This window comes from Pseudopipra pipra, chromosome 3 (assembly GCF_036250125.1).
Source record: "Pseudopipra pipra isolate bDixPip1 chromosome 3, bDixPip1.hap1, whole genome shotgun sequence".
In the NCBI taxonomy this organism is placed as follows: Eukaryota; Metazoa; Chordata; class Aves; order Passeriformes; family Pipridae; genus Pseudopipra; species Pseudopipra pipra.
Window position 1 is genome coordinate 31587635 of NC_087551.1, and position 18899 is coordinate 31606533.

An 18899-nucleotide genomic window follows, 5' to 3' on the forward strand; every position below is an offset into this window, starting at 1 on the left:
GGTGCAAGTATACAGTCTCTCACCTCCGCTTTCCCCTGCAGACATTGACAGGATGCAGTGACTTCCTTCCTTCTGTGATCCCTATGACCAGCTGCATGTGGTACAGCAGAGCTGGGAGAAGAGAGGAGACATGGCATTGGGACACAGCTCTATGCTTGGGACATCCTCTATGCTGGGGAAACCTGTTCTCAGAAGGTCCCTGGAAAGTCCCTCCTGGCTTATGGTCCATGACACATTGTCTGACAAGCTGGGGAAGGACATGCTTGGGAGATGAAGGGCTGCTTCCCATGGTATAGCCAAGGATAAGAGGTCAGGCCCCTGATTCAGTGCTAGCCCGGACAGGGTCAGATACTGCCTAACATCTATAAAGTGAGATGTCTGGCCTCAGCTTCCTCTCAGACTTGTCAGTGAACTGATTCATTTGTGCTTACAAAGCACAGTGAATCTTACAGATGGAGAAGGCAAAAAGAGGTAGGAAGGCAGTAAATCAGGAGTGCCCAGGAACATTCTCCTAGACACATCTTGTAAACTAGCACCAAACGGCTCATGCCACTATTACTAAACTTTCTTCACCTCTGAAACAGTGACCTTATGAAAAAACCTATTGGGAATGGTCCTGTGCCTACAACTCCCAAATCATGCCTGGAAATTTTCTGGGACAGTCCTAGTGGGACCAAGTCAAACCATGCCAGGGGTGTGCTGACACTTACTTCTGACAATTGAGTTTGTATTCTAGGAACGTTTCCTGATGTTTTTTAATTTACTAGTAAAGACTTAATTACTAGTGAAGACTTAATGTCTGTTCTATTAAATTACCCTCAAAGTCAGTACTGCCCTGATAAAAATCAGCAAGTGTCCCTAAATCTTCCTGAAAACTTTGATTCTTCAGTCCTCAGGGATTATCTTTCCATCTCCTCAGTGAATGTGGAACAAATTATTAAATAATCAATTTGTTATCACTTAAAGATAATCAGGCGATAAGAAAAAGCCAGCAGAAAGAAAGCTAAGAACAAATCATGTAAAACTGTTTAACTTTCTTTGCCACAGTAACTGGAATAGTGGAGAGAGTAAGCCCAGCAGTGAAGGCTATCCTGATGTGTAGTAAGGCTTTCTGAAACAATCCTGTATGATATTTGTCATGGATATGCACTCTGCAACTACTTATCAGTAGTTTGCTATCAGACCAAGAGGACTTACAGAGATCAGTCCAGGGGCTGCCCGGCCAGATCTATCAACTAGTTTCCCCAATGACTTAGATGATGAAATAAAGTGTGTTTATAAAATGCATAGTTGGCCCCAAGTCTGGAAGAGCAGGCAAGACTGAAGGCACGACAGGAAAAAAAAATTATCTTGACAAATTGGAGAAATAGCTCACAATCAGCAATCTAAAATTTCATAAAACTAATGAAAATAGTGAACTGAGAAGGGGAAGAAATTAAATGCACCAGTAAAGAAAAAAAGTGCCTAGACCTCAGCACTGAGGAAATGCATTGAGGAGTTACAGGACCATGAACTGATTATGAATTGCCATTGAGAAGGTATTGCATTAAAAGGCAAATTTCCTTCTTGGCTGTATTACTAGGGCACACTGCCTATAAGACAAAGAGGGTGCCATGATCCAGATATTAAAATTATTAGAAATGCCTCTGCCCAAATTAAGGTGCAAACAAGACTATATGCCGAAGTCAATAGTATGGATTTTATTCAACAGTAAATGTGAGGCAGAGAGAGAGACAGAAAGAAATAGGAAAAAAGGGGTGGGGGGAGGGAAGAAAGAGAGTGATGGAGATTAAACAGAAAATGTATCACCACTCTGTGGAACCCAGTGGCATCTTGCCGGTCTGGTTCTTCTGGTCTTCTTGGTGGTGAGGGTCCCGCAAAACATAGAGTCCAGTGGATTAATATACATTCAGGAGATGCCCAGGCACCTCCCCTGGGCAAGCTTTACAGTCTCTTGAGACAGACTCTGGATTAGTTGCATCCCTTGGATCACAGTGCAGTCCTGTGGTGGTAGAAGGCCTCAGGAATGAGTCTGGACGGCACTTTGAGGGTCTTTGATGGTTTATGACCCCTTCTCAGCTCCTCTCACGTGAATGTCCTGTGTGTATGTGGCCTTCCTGGAGGGGGGAGTTATTCGTGTTTTGTGTGGAGAGATTTCGTTATCACACGCCCAAAACCCTTCTCCTCCTCCACTCACTCAGCCTTATTTACTTCTTCTTAGACCTGAAATAATTAGACAATAATCTTATCTCAAGTTCCCATCACAGTCTAAATTACAGTCAGGAAGCATATGGGGGAGGTGTTGGGAGAGGACGGTGTTTCGGTGGTCGCAGACAGGCAGTTTTTTCCTTGCAGTTCGACAAAAAGTCTTTCTATGATTTTGACAATGTTTAAGACAACAACATATCGGTCTTGCACAGGGGGTAATTTTTTCTTTCTCCATACCCCCAAGTTAAAGAGGATTAGTCTAGGTTTGGACTGCAGAAAGGTAACAAATGGTATATAATAGGTGCAAAACACATAGGGTTGAGAGGATTTAGTCTAGCAGGAAGAAAAGAGGGAATATGATGATGAACCTCAAATACATAAGGTTGTTAGAAGATGAGGATCAATTCCTCCCCATGTGTGCTGAGAATAGGTCAAGATGCAACAAGCTCAGTTTGGTTACAAAGAGGAGGGAAACCTTCCCAACCATCAGTCAATGAGCAGCGTAGCAGGTAGGAGGTGGCAGCATCCCTGGCACTCCTTAAGCACAGATAAGGCAAACATCTGCTTGGGTGGCATCAGGGTACCCGATCCTGCCTCTGGGCATGTAGGTGGAGTGTCTTCTGAATTTTCCTTTCAGACTGACACTTGTGTATTTTTAGTTTCTAATATCACTTCATCACTCGCTTTGGCTGCAGGGATGTGACCCCCAGTGCAGGGACAGCCTAATCAGAGACCCTGAGCAATCTTACCAGGACTTTAATCCAATCTCAGTACTGGATATGTTATTTGGTGTTCACCTGTATGTCATCACATCCTACACCTTCCTCTTACAGGCTTTCTGTTAGACTATTCCATTCAAGAGATTACTAAAAACTATTCCACTCTTTTCCTCTTACTCCTCTGGCAGGAGATGTGTTCCATAATATGATTGCTCTCACAGCTAGAAACTTCTGATTTCCAGCTTAGATATGTGCATGGCCAGTCAGCAGCCATCAAGTCAGCTTGCTATGGAGTACTTCAAATTCATACTCATGTCTGTGGTTATTCTAAAATACAGAAGCTGATGACATTGCATGTGAAAAACTTCCATCTCTTTTCCTCAGGTTTCAAGAAGGAAAATATTACAAGTTTGCTGAGGAAAAAGAACAGTTGTTCTTTCTTGCATTAGCATGCAGATGACCTGAATGACATTACAAAGGAAATTAAGATACAACACAGGGAAGAATGAAGAGAAGGTGTCAGCTGAAGGCAGAACCAGGAGACCCAAGACCACATAACAGGCATAATGAAGTTACCAGCTTGATGGATTTAGGAGTGCCAGGAGGAGTAACATGAGAATTGAAAATTGCTGCTTGCAACAGTGGGAATGGTGGCTTCTTGGTGAGAGAGGAACCAGTTCCCCTTTTCTGTCTTCCCAAAAGATGTAACAACAAAGGTCACAGTCGTCTGCCCGAAAAATGGTGTATGTTTGTCTCTGAGAAGAAGTGTATATGTGAGAATTGACAGTCCTGCCCTGAATCAATATTCACCTTTGTAAAGGAGAAAATGCTTTCTGCTGAACTGATGGCTATTTCAGCCCACTGCAAACCATAACAGATGGCTTTCTTCAAACCTGTATGCATTTTTAGATTGTATTTACACTCCCTAAGCAAGTCTTCTAAGAGGGGAAAAAATAACATTCTCACTCTTTTTCATTTTCTCCCTCCCCCTGACGCTGTGCTTTTCCGGAGCTGCTGGGTGGGTCCTCCTCAGCTTCATTACTGCCTTCTGACTGAGCTGCTTCTGCTTGGAAAGCAGTTATCTGTGTCTCACCTTGGAGGGGGGAGTTCTGGCTCCTTTAGGTTCAGCAGTATAGGTTCTGTATCATGGAGTCAAGTACCAGACCGGGAAGCAGAAAACAGTACAGCTGTCCCTCATTTTCTCCAGACATAAAATGAGATTGATGCTGTTACCAACACATACTACCTCAGGTAGTAAAAATGTAGGGGGGTGTTGTTTGAAAGAAAAATGAAACACACTAATCAGGTATCAGTAATATCACTCTTTCTATGACAGGCATCTGCACTCCTGCCATCCTAGCAAAATTTCAGTCAGCAGAGGCTATTTAGTCAAAATGAAAATTCAGTCTGTGTGTCTAATAAATGCTGCTGCTGCCCAGCCTTCTATTTTTTGGTCAGCAAATAGATCTGCTGTTCTTTGTCATGTAGCAATCATTTCCTACCCTGAAGACAAATGCATTTCAGTAGTTCTTGGCTGGTTGTTTTTTTCTGGTTGGTTGGTTGTTTCTTTTTTAAATACCAGATAGCAGTGTTTCATAAAAAGCTTTCTAAGGACAGAACAAGAGCTTCCATGCATATGTAACATTGTGATAAGCATCTTGCAATGAACTGGCTAGCATGCACAAAGTGCTGTCTGCTGGTAGATCACAAAGCCCACTTTTCCTCAGCTGCTTTAACATAAAGCTGCTGTTTGAGTAGAAATCCCAAGGACAGCCTTAATCACAGAATCACAGAATTATTTAGGTTGGAAAAGACCTCTGAGATTATTGAGTCCAACCTGTGACTGATCACCACCATGTCAACTAGAACTTGGCACTAAATGCCACATTCAGTCTTTCCTTAAATACCTCCAGAGAGGGTGACTCCATCATCTCCCTGGGCAGCCCGTTCCAATGTTTAGTAACCCGTTCCATGAAAAAATTCCTCCTGATGTCCAGAAAAAAATTCTCAGTGATCCTAACATGCAGCAAAGCAGCTGTGCTGGGTTTGCCTGGTGTTTCCAAAATTGCCTTCTTTCTAGGTGAGCCCTGACCCCCAGCAATACAAGAGCTGGGCTGGAGTGTCCTGCCCAGTGCAGGCCAGGAGCAGGATTGCACTGACTCCCTTTGGGGGAAAACCAGATGATCAGTTCGGATCTGCCCTCTGGGACAGACAGGACAGATAGCACCCTACAGGGACAGATAGCAACCCGAGGGAGCAGGGGTTTCTGAGGGGTGGAGAGGCAGGACGAGGCAGGACCAATAGGTCCCACCTCAGCTTTCCAGCCTGCTCATCCTCCTCCAACCACCCCTCATCCATCACCACTGGAACCGGCACAGAAGCCTCCGGGCAGCACCGACACAACGCAGGAGGCACCGCTCCGGATGCCACTCGCTCCCGGTTGTGTCCAGACGACGCCAAGAGGGATCCCAGGGCCAGGCCCAGCGGCTCCGACGGAGGGCCCGGGCAGCAGCGCCCTCACCAAGATGGCGCTCGCTCCCCTCCCCGCCCAGCGCGGCCCATCACCGAGGCGTGCGCATGCGCGGCCGGGCCGGGCCGGGCCGGACCATGGGCAGGCGGCGCGCGGGGCCGAGCGTGGCCCGGGAGGTGAGGGGGGGCGGGGGCCCGGCCGGGCCGGGCCGGGAGCGCCGAGCACCGTCCTTGTCTTCACCGCCGGGCCCTGAGCGATGGCGCTTGGTGTCCCTGCTCCCGCCGAGCCTGGAGCCAGCGCCGTGAGGGGCGGTGGGGCTGTGCCCGCTGCTGCGGCCCCAGCGCGGTGTGGGCCTTGCGGCGGTGGGAGTCAGCCGTGTGCGGGACACGGGCAGCTCCTTCTGCTTCTTGTGAGGAGCCCGGTGGTGAACCAGCGTGTGAGGGGCCTGTAAATCACAGCGAGGAGGAGGGCTAAAGGCTGTTTTTTAATAACACGCCTCCCTTGTAAAAATGCCTTTTTATTGTTGCACTTGGGTGTTTTGTCTCCCTCACCGGAGATACTCAAGAACTGTCTGGATGCAGTCCTGTGCCATGTGCTCTAGGATGACCTTAGGTTGGACCAGATGATGCACGGTGGTCCCTTCCACTCTGACCCATTCTGTGATTCCATGATTCTGTAATCTGCTGAGTGGCAGGAGGGCTGCTGGTAAGCTTTGTTGAAGGTTTACATTTGTGTTAACAGTCTGAGTCGTGTTAGTTAAGGTCTCTCTGAAGCATACGTGGTTCTGGCTCCTGCACTGAACAGTGACTCCGAGGAGGCAGTGGAGAGCCTGTAGTTCAGATCTGAGGGTTGTGGATACTTTGGGGACAGCAAAGGCATGAAAGCTCATCCCAAATGGCTGAGATGGGGCAGAATCGATGAACCAGTGAACTTCACTGGTCACCTTTCGGTCCTGAAGCCTTTCGGGTGAGATTATGCATAGCAGACCAAAATAACCAGAGTAGAAAGGCCAGGTAAAGGATTTGGGGCTTGTAGTGTTTGTGTCATCAGCCATTAACGTAAAGGTGAATGTCACAGAATCGTTAGGGTTGGAAGGGACCTCTGGAGATCATCCAGTCCAATCCCCCTGCCAAGGCAGGGTTACTTACAGCAGGTTATACAGGAACGTGTCCAGGTGGGTTTTGAATGTCTCCAGAGAGGGAGAACCAAACTTCCCTGGGCAGCCTGGTCCAGTGTTCTGCCACCCTCAATGTAAAGAAGTTCTTCATGATGTTGAGGGGGAACTTCTTGGGCTTCAGTTTATGGCCATTGCTCGTCCTCCTGTCGCTAGGCACCACTGAAAGGAGTCTGGCACCATCCTCTAGGCACCCACCTTTGAGAATGCTGTTGAGATTCCCTCTCATCCTACTATGTCATATGATTGGGAGTTCAGTTTATAGTAGTTTTCTTGTCTGTTTCATTGGTTAGGCTTTCATTAGAGACACAGACATTTCTAGACACTCTAGCCCAAATATAACCACCAAAGGGAGTCCAGAGGAGAGTGTGCTGACTGTCCAAGCTTCCCTTCGGTGAGCCTAGCAGGGAGTTGAAATGCTTTTTTGGTGGTTGTTGTTTGAGATGTGGTAGACAAGGGGAGTTGAAGTAGTAGGGTCTACCTTACAAAAAGAGAGATGGTAAAAAGGTTGAGCCTGTCAGGGATCTCTTGGTCACAGAATGAAAAGAGACTGATTTTAGCTGCCAGAGAAAATTCTTGCAAAGTGTCTGGGGACTTGTAGTTGGTTTAGGTTTTGGGGGGTTTTTTTAGAAGTTGTCATGATGGAACACACTAGTTTTGAAAGGACTGTAGAACTACTCTTTTTTGGTGTGTTACAGGTGAAAACCTCTCAGTGCAATGATACTGCTAAAAGATAAAATTCTTTCCACTTGCAGTGATGACAAAGGTACTGAATAGCAGTTAGGGAGGAAGAAAACAAAATCCCTTTAAGCCAGAGGAAGAGAGCTGTGTTTCAGGTATCAGAATGCATGACAACCAAGATATTGATTTCATAATTTAAACTTTTATTCTGTTCAGTATTACCTTCTGAGCTGTTATGATTGTACTGAAAACTTTCCAAATGAGTCTTAATATGACATTATACATGATAGTTTTGAAAGGCCTCATCTAGGCAGAGTCATGCTTGTTTAACTGAAGTCATGATGCTAAATGAGTGCAATTTTCCTATCACATTGGCTTGCACTTACAAATTGCAGGTGTAATTAATATGATCTGGTTTAAACCGATATAAATGCATGTCCATAATGTTGTGGTGGTTTAAACTCACCTCACTTCTTTCCTATAGCTCTCTAGTCTTTTGACAGGCAGCCCTACTGACAATGCTGAGCTGCACAGAACTCTCTTGAGGAAACTCGTCAGGCAAATGAAACTGAGGAGACTGGTCCATTTTGTAGCAAAATAATGAAAATGGAAAGAACTTAAGAGAGTGACAAGGATGATCAAAGGTGTGGAAAACTTTTATGCAAGATTCTGCCAAGCATTCCAGGTCCTTTTAAGCTTGAAAACACAACTGCAAGGGGACCCAATATAGGTCTATATCCTCTACATGCTATTTGTAACTTTAAACAAAGAATGAACCTTCACTGTCAATAAAAAATTAGGGCTGTCAAATGAAACAAGCAGCTGACTAGCTCAGAACAAACAGAAGGGGTTCTTCCCATAACCTGTGGCTGTGCTGTGAAACTCCCTTTCAGAGGATGTTGTAACCCTTAAAAATATACTTGTGGGTCAGGCAACAACTGAAAAAAAAATAACGGAAGCAGTACAGTGCATTAAATGCAAAGAGAACACCCTGCACTCAGTGCCAAAGCTGTAAAATGTCAGGTGTGTGTTTAGAGAAAGTATTGTTACTTTGTGTATTGCTGCTTCTGACAAGGCAGTTCCTAATGACTATCTATGGAAGAGCATAAAGAATAGGGAAAAGGCCAACATAGTTTTTACTCAGTAAAGCTGTTCTTACAGAATTTTTCAAAAAGCACTGGTCTGAGCTGAGGCAGGATATGCTTGTGGGATAGTCTCTCCAAGGCTGAAGGAAGAGATGCAGGTAGGATCCAGCCTTTTCTCCTTTAGCAATGCAGAGGGTTGTTCTGCAAAATTTATCTTAGAGTTTGCTGGAGGATCATCCTCTGCTGTGTAGTAGCTTGTCTGATAAATATTTCCAAGCACACTGTGGGTAGAACATGTGTGAAATTATTTGCCAGCATGCAAAATGATTCCAGGAGCGTGGAGAAAATGGAAGTGTGTACATAAACTGCAAGTTAGCACTTGAATTTAAACAAAACTTGTTTCTGCTGGACTGATAATAATCCAGCCAAATTTGTGGATGAAGGAACCGTTAATTCTTCTGTGAAAAGAATGGCTCAAGTATGCTGGCAGGTGATAAGGCTTGTAAAGACTGCTCAGACAAGGGTTTTTGCATTTGCCCCTACCTCTTCAGTTGGCTTTGATCTGTTTTATGAGGGTCACAAGATGAAAACCTCATTACCTAATGCTGTTGGATGTCAACATATGTGTGATATGGCTCTTTGCCAGTATCTTAATTAGGGAATTCATAAAAGCAGAGGGTGGATGCCAGTTCTTGAAAAGCGCTTTTAGCCTTTCTGCTGGAAAGATTTTATTAATTCATTACAAAATGTATTAAATGGGATCCAGCTCAACTCTGTAAGCAAAGCTGCTTCTTTTTCTCTTCTCTCTTTGCCTTTATGTGAGCCATTTTGGGCTCCCTGCCCAAGATGGTCCCCGCAAATGATATTTGTAATCAGCATATAAGTCAGTTTGGATTGAAATCCATTCCAGGTCCCTCTGGCTTAAAAAGGTCTCCAGATTGTGAGTGAGTATTGCCAGAATTCAACAAAAATAGCCCAATGCCTTGTCATACCTGTGGAGCAAAGGAGGCATCTGGTCTTAGATCTCTGTGTGCATCCAAAGCTGCTGGGACCTGACTTTGTGGAGTGTCTAATGATGAGCTTCAGAAGGGCAGCTCTGCATGCTCTGAGCTGCTGCCTGGATGTGAAGCACCCATTTCACTCACCTCTTTTAACTGGCACTACTTATAGATGTTGCTGTGAGTGAAGTCCTGTGTCCCTGCTACCGGCTGTGAACCATGATGAGTTGTCATGTGAGCTTTCTGAGTGCTGCATTTCAGCTCTGTCCCAGAGGATTCCCTTCGTGGAAAGGAGAGCTACAGGGAGGAAGGCTTCATCGTTGCAACTTATGAGACACTGTGCTGAGCTTGCCACTAAAATGATAAGGCGGTGTGAAGTGCAGGGATGGGTCAGCTAAGCGAGCTTGGCTCTTTCTTTTCCTGTGGGCTTCCAGTATGCCTAGGTACATACCCCAACTAACCTTCTCCTGTATTAGTTAGTAGGAGGGAAAGCTTTCCATCCACAGCTAGCTCAGGTGAGCCCCTGCTTTTAGGATTGCTCTCCTGGAGAGCTGCATAGGGAATTATGCCAAAGCTCAACAGATTTTCTTGTGCTACCGTTTTACAGACTATGCTCCCCTGGGAGTTTCCTGAGCAGCCCAGAGAGTAATCAGTAAATCCCAGGCATTAGTCTGATTTTTCCCTGTGCTTATTTTCTATTTCTGCCTTTCCTTTGTCCTGCAGTGAAGAATTATTTGGATGACTGAGCTGCCGAGAGACTCCTGGCTTGCAGGAACTGATCCCAAATCCCAAGTGAGGTAGCGGCATTGTCTGAGGCTTCTAGTGCAAATGAGCTACCTTCAGGAGGCAGATGGTATTGTCCCAGTTTATAAGTGGGGAAACTGAGGCATGGTGAATGGATAACATCTGTGAATCCTCACTCTGTCCTTTCTTACAACCCCTAATTCCCTAGACTAGCTGGAAGAGCAGAAATAGAGAGATTCTGAAGGAAAAGTATTTTGTTCATTCAGCAGTCTGTTTCTCCTTCCTTACTTCTTTTTATTTTTTTGTGATTATTTTCTGTCCCTTGTGCCCTCAGCTCAGCAAAGCTGATGGTGCAGTTCTAGGGCATGTGGTTTATTAGCAAATTATTGCTCTCCAGCAGGGGACCCAAACTTTGGTTTTGATTTAAGAGCAGTAACACCAGTTGAAACTTTTAAAGTATTATGTGGACTCTGAAGATTTTTATTCAGCAGAAAGTAAAAGCGTTGACAGAGTTGGGTGGAGTATCCTCTTGCTGAGTCTCATGAAATGAGGGAAGTATGGGCAGAGAATGTCCTAGTGAGAGCAACTGCAGACTGCCCAGGAGGAGCAGTTCTGGAGGAGAGGAGTGCAGTGGCATGGATTAATTTAGTGGTGGGGTTGGCAGCTGACTAAAGCTCTCATTAAATTGTTATTATTTAACATTATTTTTAAATGTATTTCCCAGGAAGGCATGGTGCATTGTAATAAGTTTACTGGCTAAGGAGTAGCCAAATAACACATACTGGAGCATCCCTTGCTGTGTGTGCATGTGAGGGTTTCCAATATCTAAGGGAGCAGAGACAGTCATTTTTAAATGGTAGGAGCTGGTGAAGGTGATGGTAGTTCTTAAACTGGACTGGATGGACACCCCACCTCTACTCTGCTGCACTCTGCCATTAAATTAACTTGCTGATAACTGTGGTCAGAGTTGACCTGGACAAAGCCCTTACTTGGCCCTGAAGCATCATGCTGACTGACCTGTAGTGGATGACATACTGATGAGCAGCTGGAATTAACATTCCTAACTGGCACAGCTGGAAATGGAGGAGAACAGTTATCTTTGCCCTGACCAAATGCATTTTCAGCTAACATGATTCAAAAATATCCATTTCCCCATCCAGGCAAACCCAAGCATTGCCAAACACAGCAGTGCCGTTCCATGTGCTCTGGATCAGGTGATGTGCTTTGGTGCTCCCCTTGGGCTCAGGGGAAGCTGTGCAGGTGCCTCTGGGGAGCTTGGCATCTCAACGGCCCTAGCAGAGTTGCCTAATAACACAGGACTTCGAAATTGCTATCTGGTAAATAAAAGACTTACTTGAGCCTTGTTATATGTGTCCTCCTGCCCAGCTCTGCTGTGCTCCTTGCAGTGAGACTATTCAGCTGACTGGCTAAACTTCTTTTTATGGTCTGTTTTGTTCCCCGTTTTGCGTCAAGCCTCTTCTCACGTCCTGCTTATTTATGATGCTTGCCTGCCTTTCCTGAGCAGAAGGTGTGAATTGCTAATGAGCTCTGGACAGAGCTGATCCCCAAAGCAACAATAATTAGGGATCACTACCTTTGATTTTGTTTCCCTTATCACTGTTCATGGGAGTGTTTGTGCTCTGAGCCACCTTAGAGCAGCTTATGTCCAGGCAGCTTATTCCACCTCAGTACTTTTCCTGGGACTGTGCTGCCTCTCAGTCTCTAGTGTGTTAAGGCTCCCACCACAGAGAGGCTGTGCTGCCTTCCATCTAGCCAGCCCTGGCCTTCCCTGGAGAACCAGGCACAGCAGGAGTGTTGTGCTAAGTAGCTAAAAAGAGAGGTCATTGCTATCTCAGGGCACCAAGGCTGTTTGCTTTCAGGCTAGGTTGTTGTGTTCATATTATCTGATTAGTCCCACTGTTTCTTTGCTGGCAGCAAGCTTGAAAGAAAGTTTTCCTAAAGATGTCTATGCTCTGGTTGCCAGGCAGAAGAGAGGAATGATTCCCAGAACTGTTGCCCATGGTAGGATTCCCTCCTGGGCAGTCCCTTTGCACACAAGTAGATCAACCCCTCCTGTGCTTAGCCACAGTTACTCCCCTCCACAGGAAGACAGAGGAGGAGGGTAGCTGTTAGGATGCTTGATGAGGAGACACAAGGAGATGACCAGTGTTCTTCTGCATGGGAACATGTTGCTGCCAAAATCTGGTGCAAGTGGAAGGTGTGGAGGCAGGGTTGAATGCTCTCTTGAGCATACTCTGCAGACCACTGTTGCTGTTGTAGATTTAGTTGGGTAAAAGATGGTAGGTATCAGTGTTTCTTTCCCCTTTTTCCCCCTTTTCACCCAACCAGACAGCTGAGGGTGCTTCGTAGGCACATCCCATGAACTTCTGCATCCATTCACAATTCTAAATCAAGACCTTGTCCCTCAGGCTTTGGCCTAGGCCAGTCTCTTTTTTTTCTTCTTAATTGCCTAAAGATGCCTTAGATCACATCTTTGCTTATGGACCCACATGCAAAGAAACTAGAACAGACTGGAACAGGACCAGATCCTAGCAGAAAGGTGCTGGCCAGCCACACAACTGGCAGCATCAGGGCTGGCTTGGCTGTGTCTGGCATTACGATGTCATAGTTGCCTGGGGTATAATACAGGCTGATCTGGGAGGTGAAGGGCTTTCTGTGCTGCGAGCTCTGCACAGAGCTGGGGCTCCTCCCTTGATTAGGGCCGGAAAAAGGTGGAGTAGCTGAGCTGCCACCCTTCTCATCTGCGTGGGAATGGATCGGTGTTAGCTGAAGCAGGAAATGATGGTGACTGGTGTGATGTTTTTCAGATCGATGGACTGGAGGAGAAGCTGGCACGCTGCAGACAGAGCATGGAAGAGGTGGATCTTAAGCTGCGCAGGGAGAAGCTCAGCCCTGAAGGAAGGTAGTGATGACCACCTCCTTCCACGGGTGTGGCTGTGCACTTCAGCTACCTGTCATCCTGCTGAAGTACTGAGCAAGGGCTCTTGAAAGGATGGGAGTCTGTGGTTCCCCATGACAAGACTCTCTTCCCCCAGCTTGGAGCTTACTTGGGGAACTTGCTGTGTGAGAAGTTCAGTGATATATGGAGAGAGCTTTATCTTGTTAACAGCCTGACTCCAACCTGCACCACAACCAGACAAGCAGTGCCCAAAACTTGCCACTTAATTTGCAGATCTGACTCCTGGCCTGCTAGGAGACAGCTCTATGAGTCTGGCAAAGGTTTGCTGCATGCTGTTGCTCAAGCCTTGCCAAAGCTGCATGAGTTCAATCAGGGGAGATGTGCAGCAGCTACTACTGAGGGCCAGACCAGGCTGGGATGCAACTGCAGAAGGGGCTGAGGGGGATTTCCTGTGCCTGTGTTGCACGTGTGTCTGGATGTAGGGATGCATTGACACACTGGCTTTTCTTGGGAAAGCTAAGAGGGACAATCCCCCTGAAATCTGTTACTGCCGTAGAGGTAGCAACTGTTGGCTTCTAGAGCTGGGATTCAAGCAAGGACTTTGGCCTGGATTTTGTAGCAGACAGAGGCACAACCTGCTTTCTCTTGAGTGTGAAGCAAGAGATTCTAAGTCTTCCAGCTGATTCTCAAATCTCTCAGTTTGAGGATATTCTTTCAGTCACCTGAGATTAGCTCAGTTGGTCAGAGCTTGGAGCTGTTAACACCAGGGTCATGGGTTTGATCCCCATAGGGGCCATTCCCTTAAGAGTTGGACTTGATGATCCTTGTCGGTTCCTTCTAATTCGGAATATTTTGTGACTCTGTGACCAGCATCCTACTGCTCTGCTCATAGCAAAAAAGGCCAGGAAGCTCAGTTATAGACCCAGGGAGTGGTTCTGTTGATCCTGGTGTTTGGTCTCCAATGCTGTCCAACAGAACCCATTAGAAATGATCCTAGCAGTGGTGATGTCTCCATACCCTGATATTTATCAGCCTCAGTTTAACTTCTTTGTTAAACTCTCATTTGCACTCTCCCCTCCCTGCTCCTTTACTGGGGTTTTGGATCCCCATCCATATTTAGACAGGGTCCTGTCCCTCATCTCTTCAGCTCTTCATCTCATCAGTCCTTTTCTAGGCGTAAATTCTTCTTGTTTACTGTGTGTATTCTTTATCTGGTACTTAGATGGCCAACAACCAAACCTACAGTTGTGATAACTTCACAGGATGGAAAAGATGATGGTTTCTTTCTGAAATATAGGGCCTAGAGCAAAGAATTAGAAATAGAGATTCCTGGGGCCTTTTCTGAGTTTTACAGCTTGTATGGAGATAGAAACAGAACTTCAGTTGCCCTATTCCAGACCATTTGAAAAACCCTGAAGGAAGGTACATACTGTGACGAAAATTATTGATTCGGTGCACAGTACACAAAGGAGAGCTCTGCTTTCCCACTTTGAAGTTCAGTTGTCATGGTTTCTTCATGTCTCATTCTCAAAGCTTCTTCCCTTGACTCTCTTCACAAGGCAAGTTTCTAAGTAGCAGCTCAGTCATGTTGGTAAATGTCTTCTCACTTCCTCCTGGCTGCTCTCCCCCTTGCCTTTCCCCAGCTCTATTTAAGAGCCCTTTCCTTTCCTGCTGCTCTGCTGTAGTTTGCTTTCTTGCCATCCCTTACTTAACTAGCTGTACAAATAGATTTGGATTTCTTTCCTCCTACAAGTTCTTGCTCTGCCCCAAGGGGAACAACAAACTCTGTTACACTTACTGCCTTCTCTGAACCAGGAGATAATTTGTTAGTGCATGTGTATTGATGTTCATAGTCTGAAAGGAGTGACTGTGTCTGCACTGCCAGAATGGAAATGCTGCTGCTTTCAGGAATTTTGTTTTGCATTTATATTTTAAACTGTGTATTAATTAATCATCTTGTGCAGTTTAAGACAAGGGCTGGGTTGGCCTGTTATTATCATGAGTTTTCAGCATAATAACAGGTTGCTTAACTGGTTGCTACTGAGCTTGGATTCAGCTTGTTTCCTTGAGTTTACCAGTTTGTGTAAATTGGATACCTCCCAACACAGGGATCGTGGCTTCTATCAGTGAGAAGAATTACTGTTGCAGCACTATGCCAGTGTGCTGGAGGTGCTGCAGAGAGCACTTGGGGATCCTGCCCTATGTCAGAACTTCCTACCCCACCTGGGGGAACTAGAGTAGGGGCTCTCTGACACACAGACCCCTTTGTAGCTGCTTCAGGAACACTGACACTGTCCTGAAAGAAGAGACAGGAAGCAGTTTCAGGGAAGGCAAAAATAATCTAAAATGCTGCATCTCTTCTCTTGCGCAACTGGGTGTTTCTAAATTGTCATCACTCCACAGTGAAGGGTGAGGGGCTCATTCTGTGAGCAGATATCCCCAGCAGTGGGACAGTCTCTCTTCCATCATGTAAGCAAAGAAATAGGCTGTGTTGTGCCTCGCAGGTAATGAACTCCTCTTCTCATTACAGAAAGTCACTGGAGAGAGAGAGAAACTTACTAATGACCAAAGCTGACAACTATGGTAAGAGCTTCATTAAAAATGGTCCCTCTGGGCTGGATGGGATCACTGCTGCAGCTTAGCTTTGTCTTCAAGCTCCTGCCACCTCTGACTTCTGCCTTTGAATTTAAGTTCAGCCAAAGGGAGCTAGACTGAGGGAAATGTAGTCAGCATATTATGAGTCTGTATCCTCCTGCTTGAGCTGTGCTACCATAGGGGAAAAAAAATAAGCATCAGCTAATGAAGGGGGGAAAATGTCCCTTTCACATACCCCAAATTACTAGTCTTTAGATAATCATAGCTAACAGATCAGCTTGAGTAGCTTTTAACATTTCTTCCCCCCCTTTTTAATTTTTTTTTTCTTTTTTTTTTTTTAATTGAAGCTTGCTAAGCAAGCTGGCAAGTGCTATCAGGAGTGTTGCAAAGTATACCTTCCTTGGGGAAGGTTCTTACTGCATCAGTTTCTGGGGCCACTCAGCACAGGACCATAGGGATTCACACTGATGTGTGTGCAGTTCTAGAGAGCCAGGGTCTTTCCTTGCTGCAAGTCCTGCTGTAGACAATTAAAATGAGAGTCCCTCCGAGCTACCACAACTTGACAGCATGTCCATTCCACCAGGAATGCTGCTTTGCACATCTTCAGACTCCTAGTGTTGATCAGTGTGTTACCTGCTTGACAGTACTTTAAGGCCTGGAGAGTGGAAAGCCAGCAACTTTTTAATTATAACTCCTGTTAAAGGACTGTTTCCAGAACAGTAGCCATTACTTTAAATAGATTGAAAGCTGTTCCCTGAGGAGCTACCACTAGAGACAGCAGAAGACTCTACACATCACTGCCACTCTTTCACCAGCCAGCAGTCAGCCAGCACTGGCAGCAAAGTAGTCTGACAGCAGCTCAGACAGCAGCAACAGCCTCACCTAATGGTGATGGCTGCTCCTTCTGGAACAGAACACACAGTGCATGTGCACAGAGTCTTTTTAGATCACTGCTATGGCCTCTGATTAAATCTTTACTTATTCCAACTGACACACTTGAGGTCATGAACTGCAGCTGCTGACGATGGCATTGCTCCATCACTTCAGGCTGGCACTGCTGTGTATGAGGTTATGTGACCTCCTGCCCGTGTCACCTCCTCTGGGGCTTTGCAGATTTAAGCAGGTTGCTCTGCAGTTGCATGAGAACGCTTGCATTACATGAAGAATGGGGGCAGAAAGAACAGCTAAGAGTCTCTTTTGATAACAATACCAGTTTAGGAACTGCTGGAGGCTGCTTGTGCAAACTGTAGAGGCAGTAACTTGTGCAGTTACTGCAGGTGAACTCAGCAGCAAAAGCAGTCCGACTCTGGAGACAGGCCCCACCCAACCGTGCCCTCCCAAACAATTACTGCTGTTCGACCATGCAGTGTTTAGTGCTGTAGGCCTCACTGCTTGCCTGTACCACCCAGCAAAGTTTTGTGGAACCAAACTAGCCAGACTGGAGTTGTCATCTTTTGTAAAGGAAACAAATGAAATGGAGATCACAAGGCTCCATACTTGCAGTAGCCACTTCCTTCATCTCTGTGTGTCTGTGGTGGTTCTGTAAACCAGGGCAAGGAATAGCAACCTGTCTCTAAAAAGCTTCAGACCCCAACAGAATGAGTGTCTACGCTTAGACCTGTTCCACACTCATCCTTCTGAAGCACAAGGAAACCCACATTCTGCAACATTCAAAGGTGGCCACAATTAAGTAAATTTTAACGCTAGAAAAAGCTACCAGGCTGTTACCTCTAGAAGATATTAGAAATAGCTCTTAGCCCTCTGTCTCCTTCATTCTTTTAGGGAACAAACAATTATTCTAATGACAAACTCTGTCCTTAGTAGAGGCCTACAGCAATGTCATTTGCAAACAGAAACTGGTCCGGCACTGAAGTATTCCCAAGCACAAGTGTCAGGATGGGAGTTAGCAAATGAAAGGGTTCCCGCTAGTTTACTTCCTGTTTGGCACATCCTATAATTGGCAGCTTTGCATACCGGTCCCAAAATGTTGCCCATGGCCAAGGTAGCTTTGTGCTTTTAAGAGAGTTTTGAAAGTGGATGCGGCTGCAACATGATGAACCTTCACAGGCAAGGCTTTTGTTTGTTTCCCAGAGAAAGAACTGAGTGCGCTTCGCAAGGAAAATCGCAAGAATGCTGCCCTTGCTGTGGCCATGGCGTTGCTGATTGCTCTTATTTACGCCTGCTGGACGATGTGATTGCAGTCAAGAATTCTCCCTGCTGACCAAATGACTCCCCTGCAAGAAGTGCTTCCTCCTCTCACCACTGTGCCTCCAAGAGTGAGGATCAGCATTTCAAAATGTTGTTCTTGTTTACTGTCTCCAAGCCTCATTGTAGGGAAGATTTTTCTCTGCAAATTGAGGGGGACAGGAGACAAACCAGAAATCACAGCACACTTGCACTTGAAAATCAGGTCAAACAGAGCTCAAGGTGGTGCCATCTTACCCAAAACACAGTCAAGATCACCCAGCCTGATGCAGGAAGACAGTTTGTTCTCCTTTAGAAGAGGACCCCTGTGGTTGCAGACATGCCACTTTCTTGGCTCCTGTCACTCAGCCATAAGATGAAGGGACACCAACCTCAACTGAAGAGTAATCTTGAGGAATTGTGACCTTAAGATTTTATGTGTTTACAGAGCTGCACTAAAGATGTTTCCTCCTCCACCCTGACTTACAGGACCAAAGGAACCCTACCTCCACAAAACCATAGGTACATAGGTATCTCTTTTTCTGCAAGCAAGTAGCATACAACTTCAGATCTGGGTGCTTGGGCTTTGAGAAGATCTGCCTGCCTCTCCAATGCATCAGAGCTTGGTAGCCATTTTGTGCCTTTGAGAATCAGCACTTGCAGAAGAGAATTTACTAGTAACTGCCAGAAATGGAAGTGCTTCTGTAGGGTTTTAAATAAAATAATCCAACCTTGTAATTTCCTGTTCTGTGATTTTTTTTAATTTCTCATTTTGTCCTGTTTCTCAGGCAGTGCTTTATTCCCATCCTACCCTCTCCCTGCTGGCACACATTACACATAATAAGCCTAGACTGGGTTAGGCACTTAGCATCCCTGGTTAGTGAGGTTTCAACAGTGGTTACTGGCCCGTTGCAGCCTGGAATCTACTTCCTTTGAGAGGAAAAGCAGCCTAGCATGCTACAGAGGAGCACTGGAGACTGTCCCCTGTAGTCCCCTCATTCTTATGCAGGGACATACAGTAAGTAGCCCTCAGCATGCTCTAACTTGGCAGAAAGCCTTTAGAAGGGACTGCCTTGAAAATCTAACTCTGCAAGGCATATCTCTGTCGCCACACTGACACA

The 18899-nt window shown here is 45.8% G+C and overlaps 1 protein-coding gene and 1 long non-coding RNA gene across 4 annotated transcripts; one reads left to right on the forward strand and one right to left on the reverse strand.

Moving 5' to 3' along the window:
* Positions 1–1677: 1677 nt before the first annotated feature.
* On the reverse strand, positions 1678–5228 carry LOC135412366 (uncharacterized). Its single transcript, XR_010429611.1, has 2 exons — positions 3105–5228; positions 1678–2223 (listed from the first exon to the last, which is right to left on the reverse strand). It is a non-coding gene; the product is annotated as an uncharacterized LOC135412366 (long non-coding RNA).
* A 241-nt stretch (positions 5229–5469) lies between these two features.
* On the forward strand, positions 5470–18516 carry CCDC167 (coiled-coil domain containing 167). Of its 3 annotated transcripts, none has more exons than XM_064651092.1 (4): positions 5470–5573; positions 12908–13002; positions 15530–15582; positions 17686–18516. In XM_064651092.1, exons 1-4 carry the CDS (start codon positions 5505–5507, stop codon positions 17787–17789), a joined length of 321 nt encoding a protein of 106 aa, XP_064507162.1. In that variant the 5' UTR covers positions 5470–5504; the 3' UTR covers positions 17790–18516. The 3 variants fall into 3 exon arrangements, with proteins under 3 accessions (XP_064507162.1, XP_064507160.1, XP_064507161.1); XM_064651090.1 differs by lacking the exon at positions 5470–5573 and adding an exon at positions 5593–5833; XM_064651091.1 differs by lacking the exon at positions 5470–5573 and adding an exon at positions 9796–11416.
* The last annotated feature ends 383 nt before the right edge of the window (positions 18517–18899 follow it).

What these genes read in the sequence shown, in the direction of transcription:
- CCDC167 (XM_064651090.1), top strand. Translation starts at nt 5,654, where the DNA reads ATGGCGCTTGGTGTCCCTGCTCCCGCCGAGCCTGGAGCCAGCGCCGTG. An exon ending in AAGCTCAGCCCTGAAGGAAG is followed by an intron (nt 13,003 to 15,529) that starts GTAGTGATGACC and finishes TTCTCATTACAG; the next exon opens with AAAGTCACTGGAGAGAGAGA. An exon ending in GACCAAAGCTGACAACTATG is followed by an intron (nt 15,583 to 17,685) that starts GTAAGAGCTTCA and finishes TTTGTTTCCCAG; the next exon opens with AGAAAGAACTGAGTGCGCTT.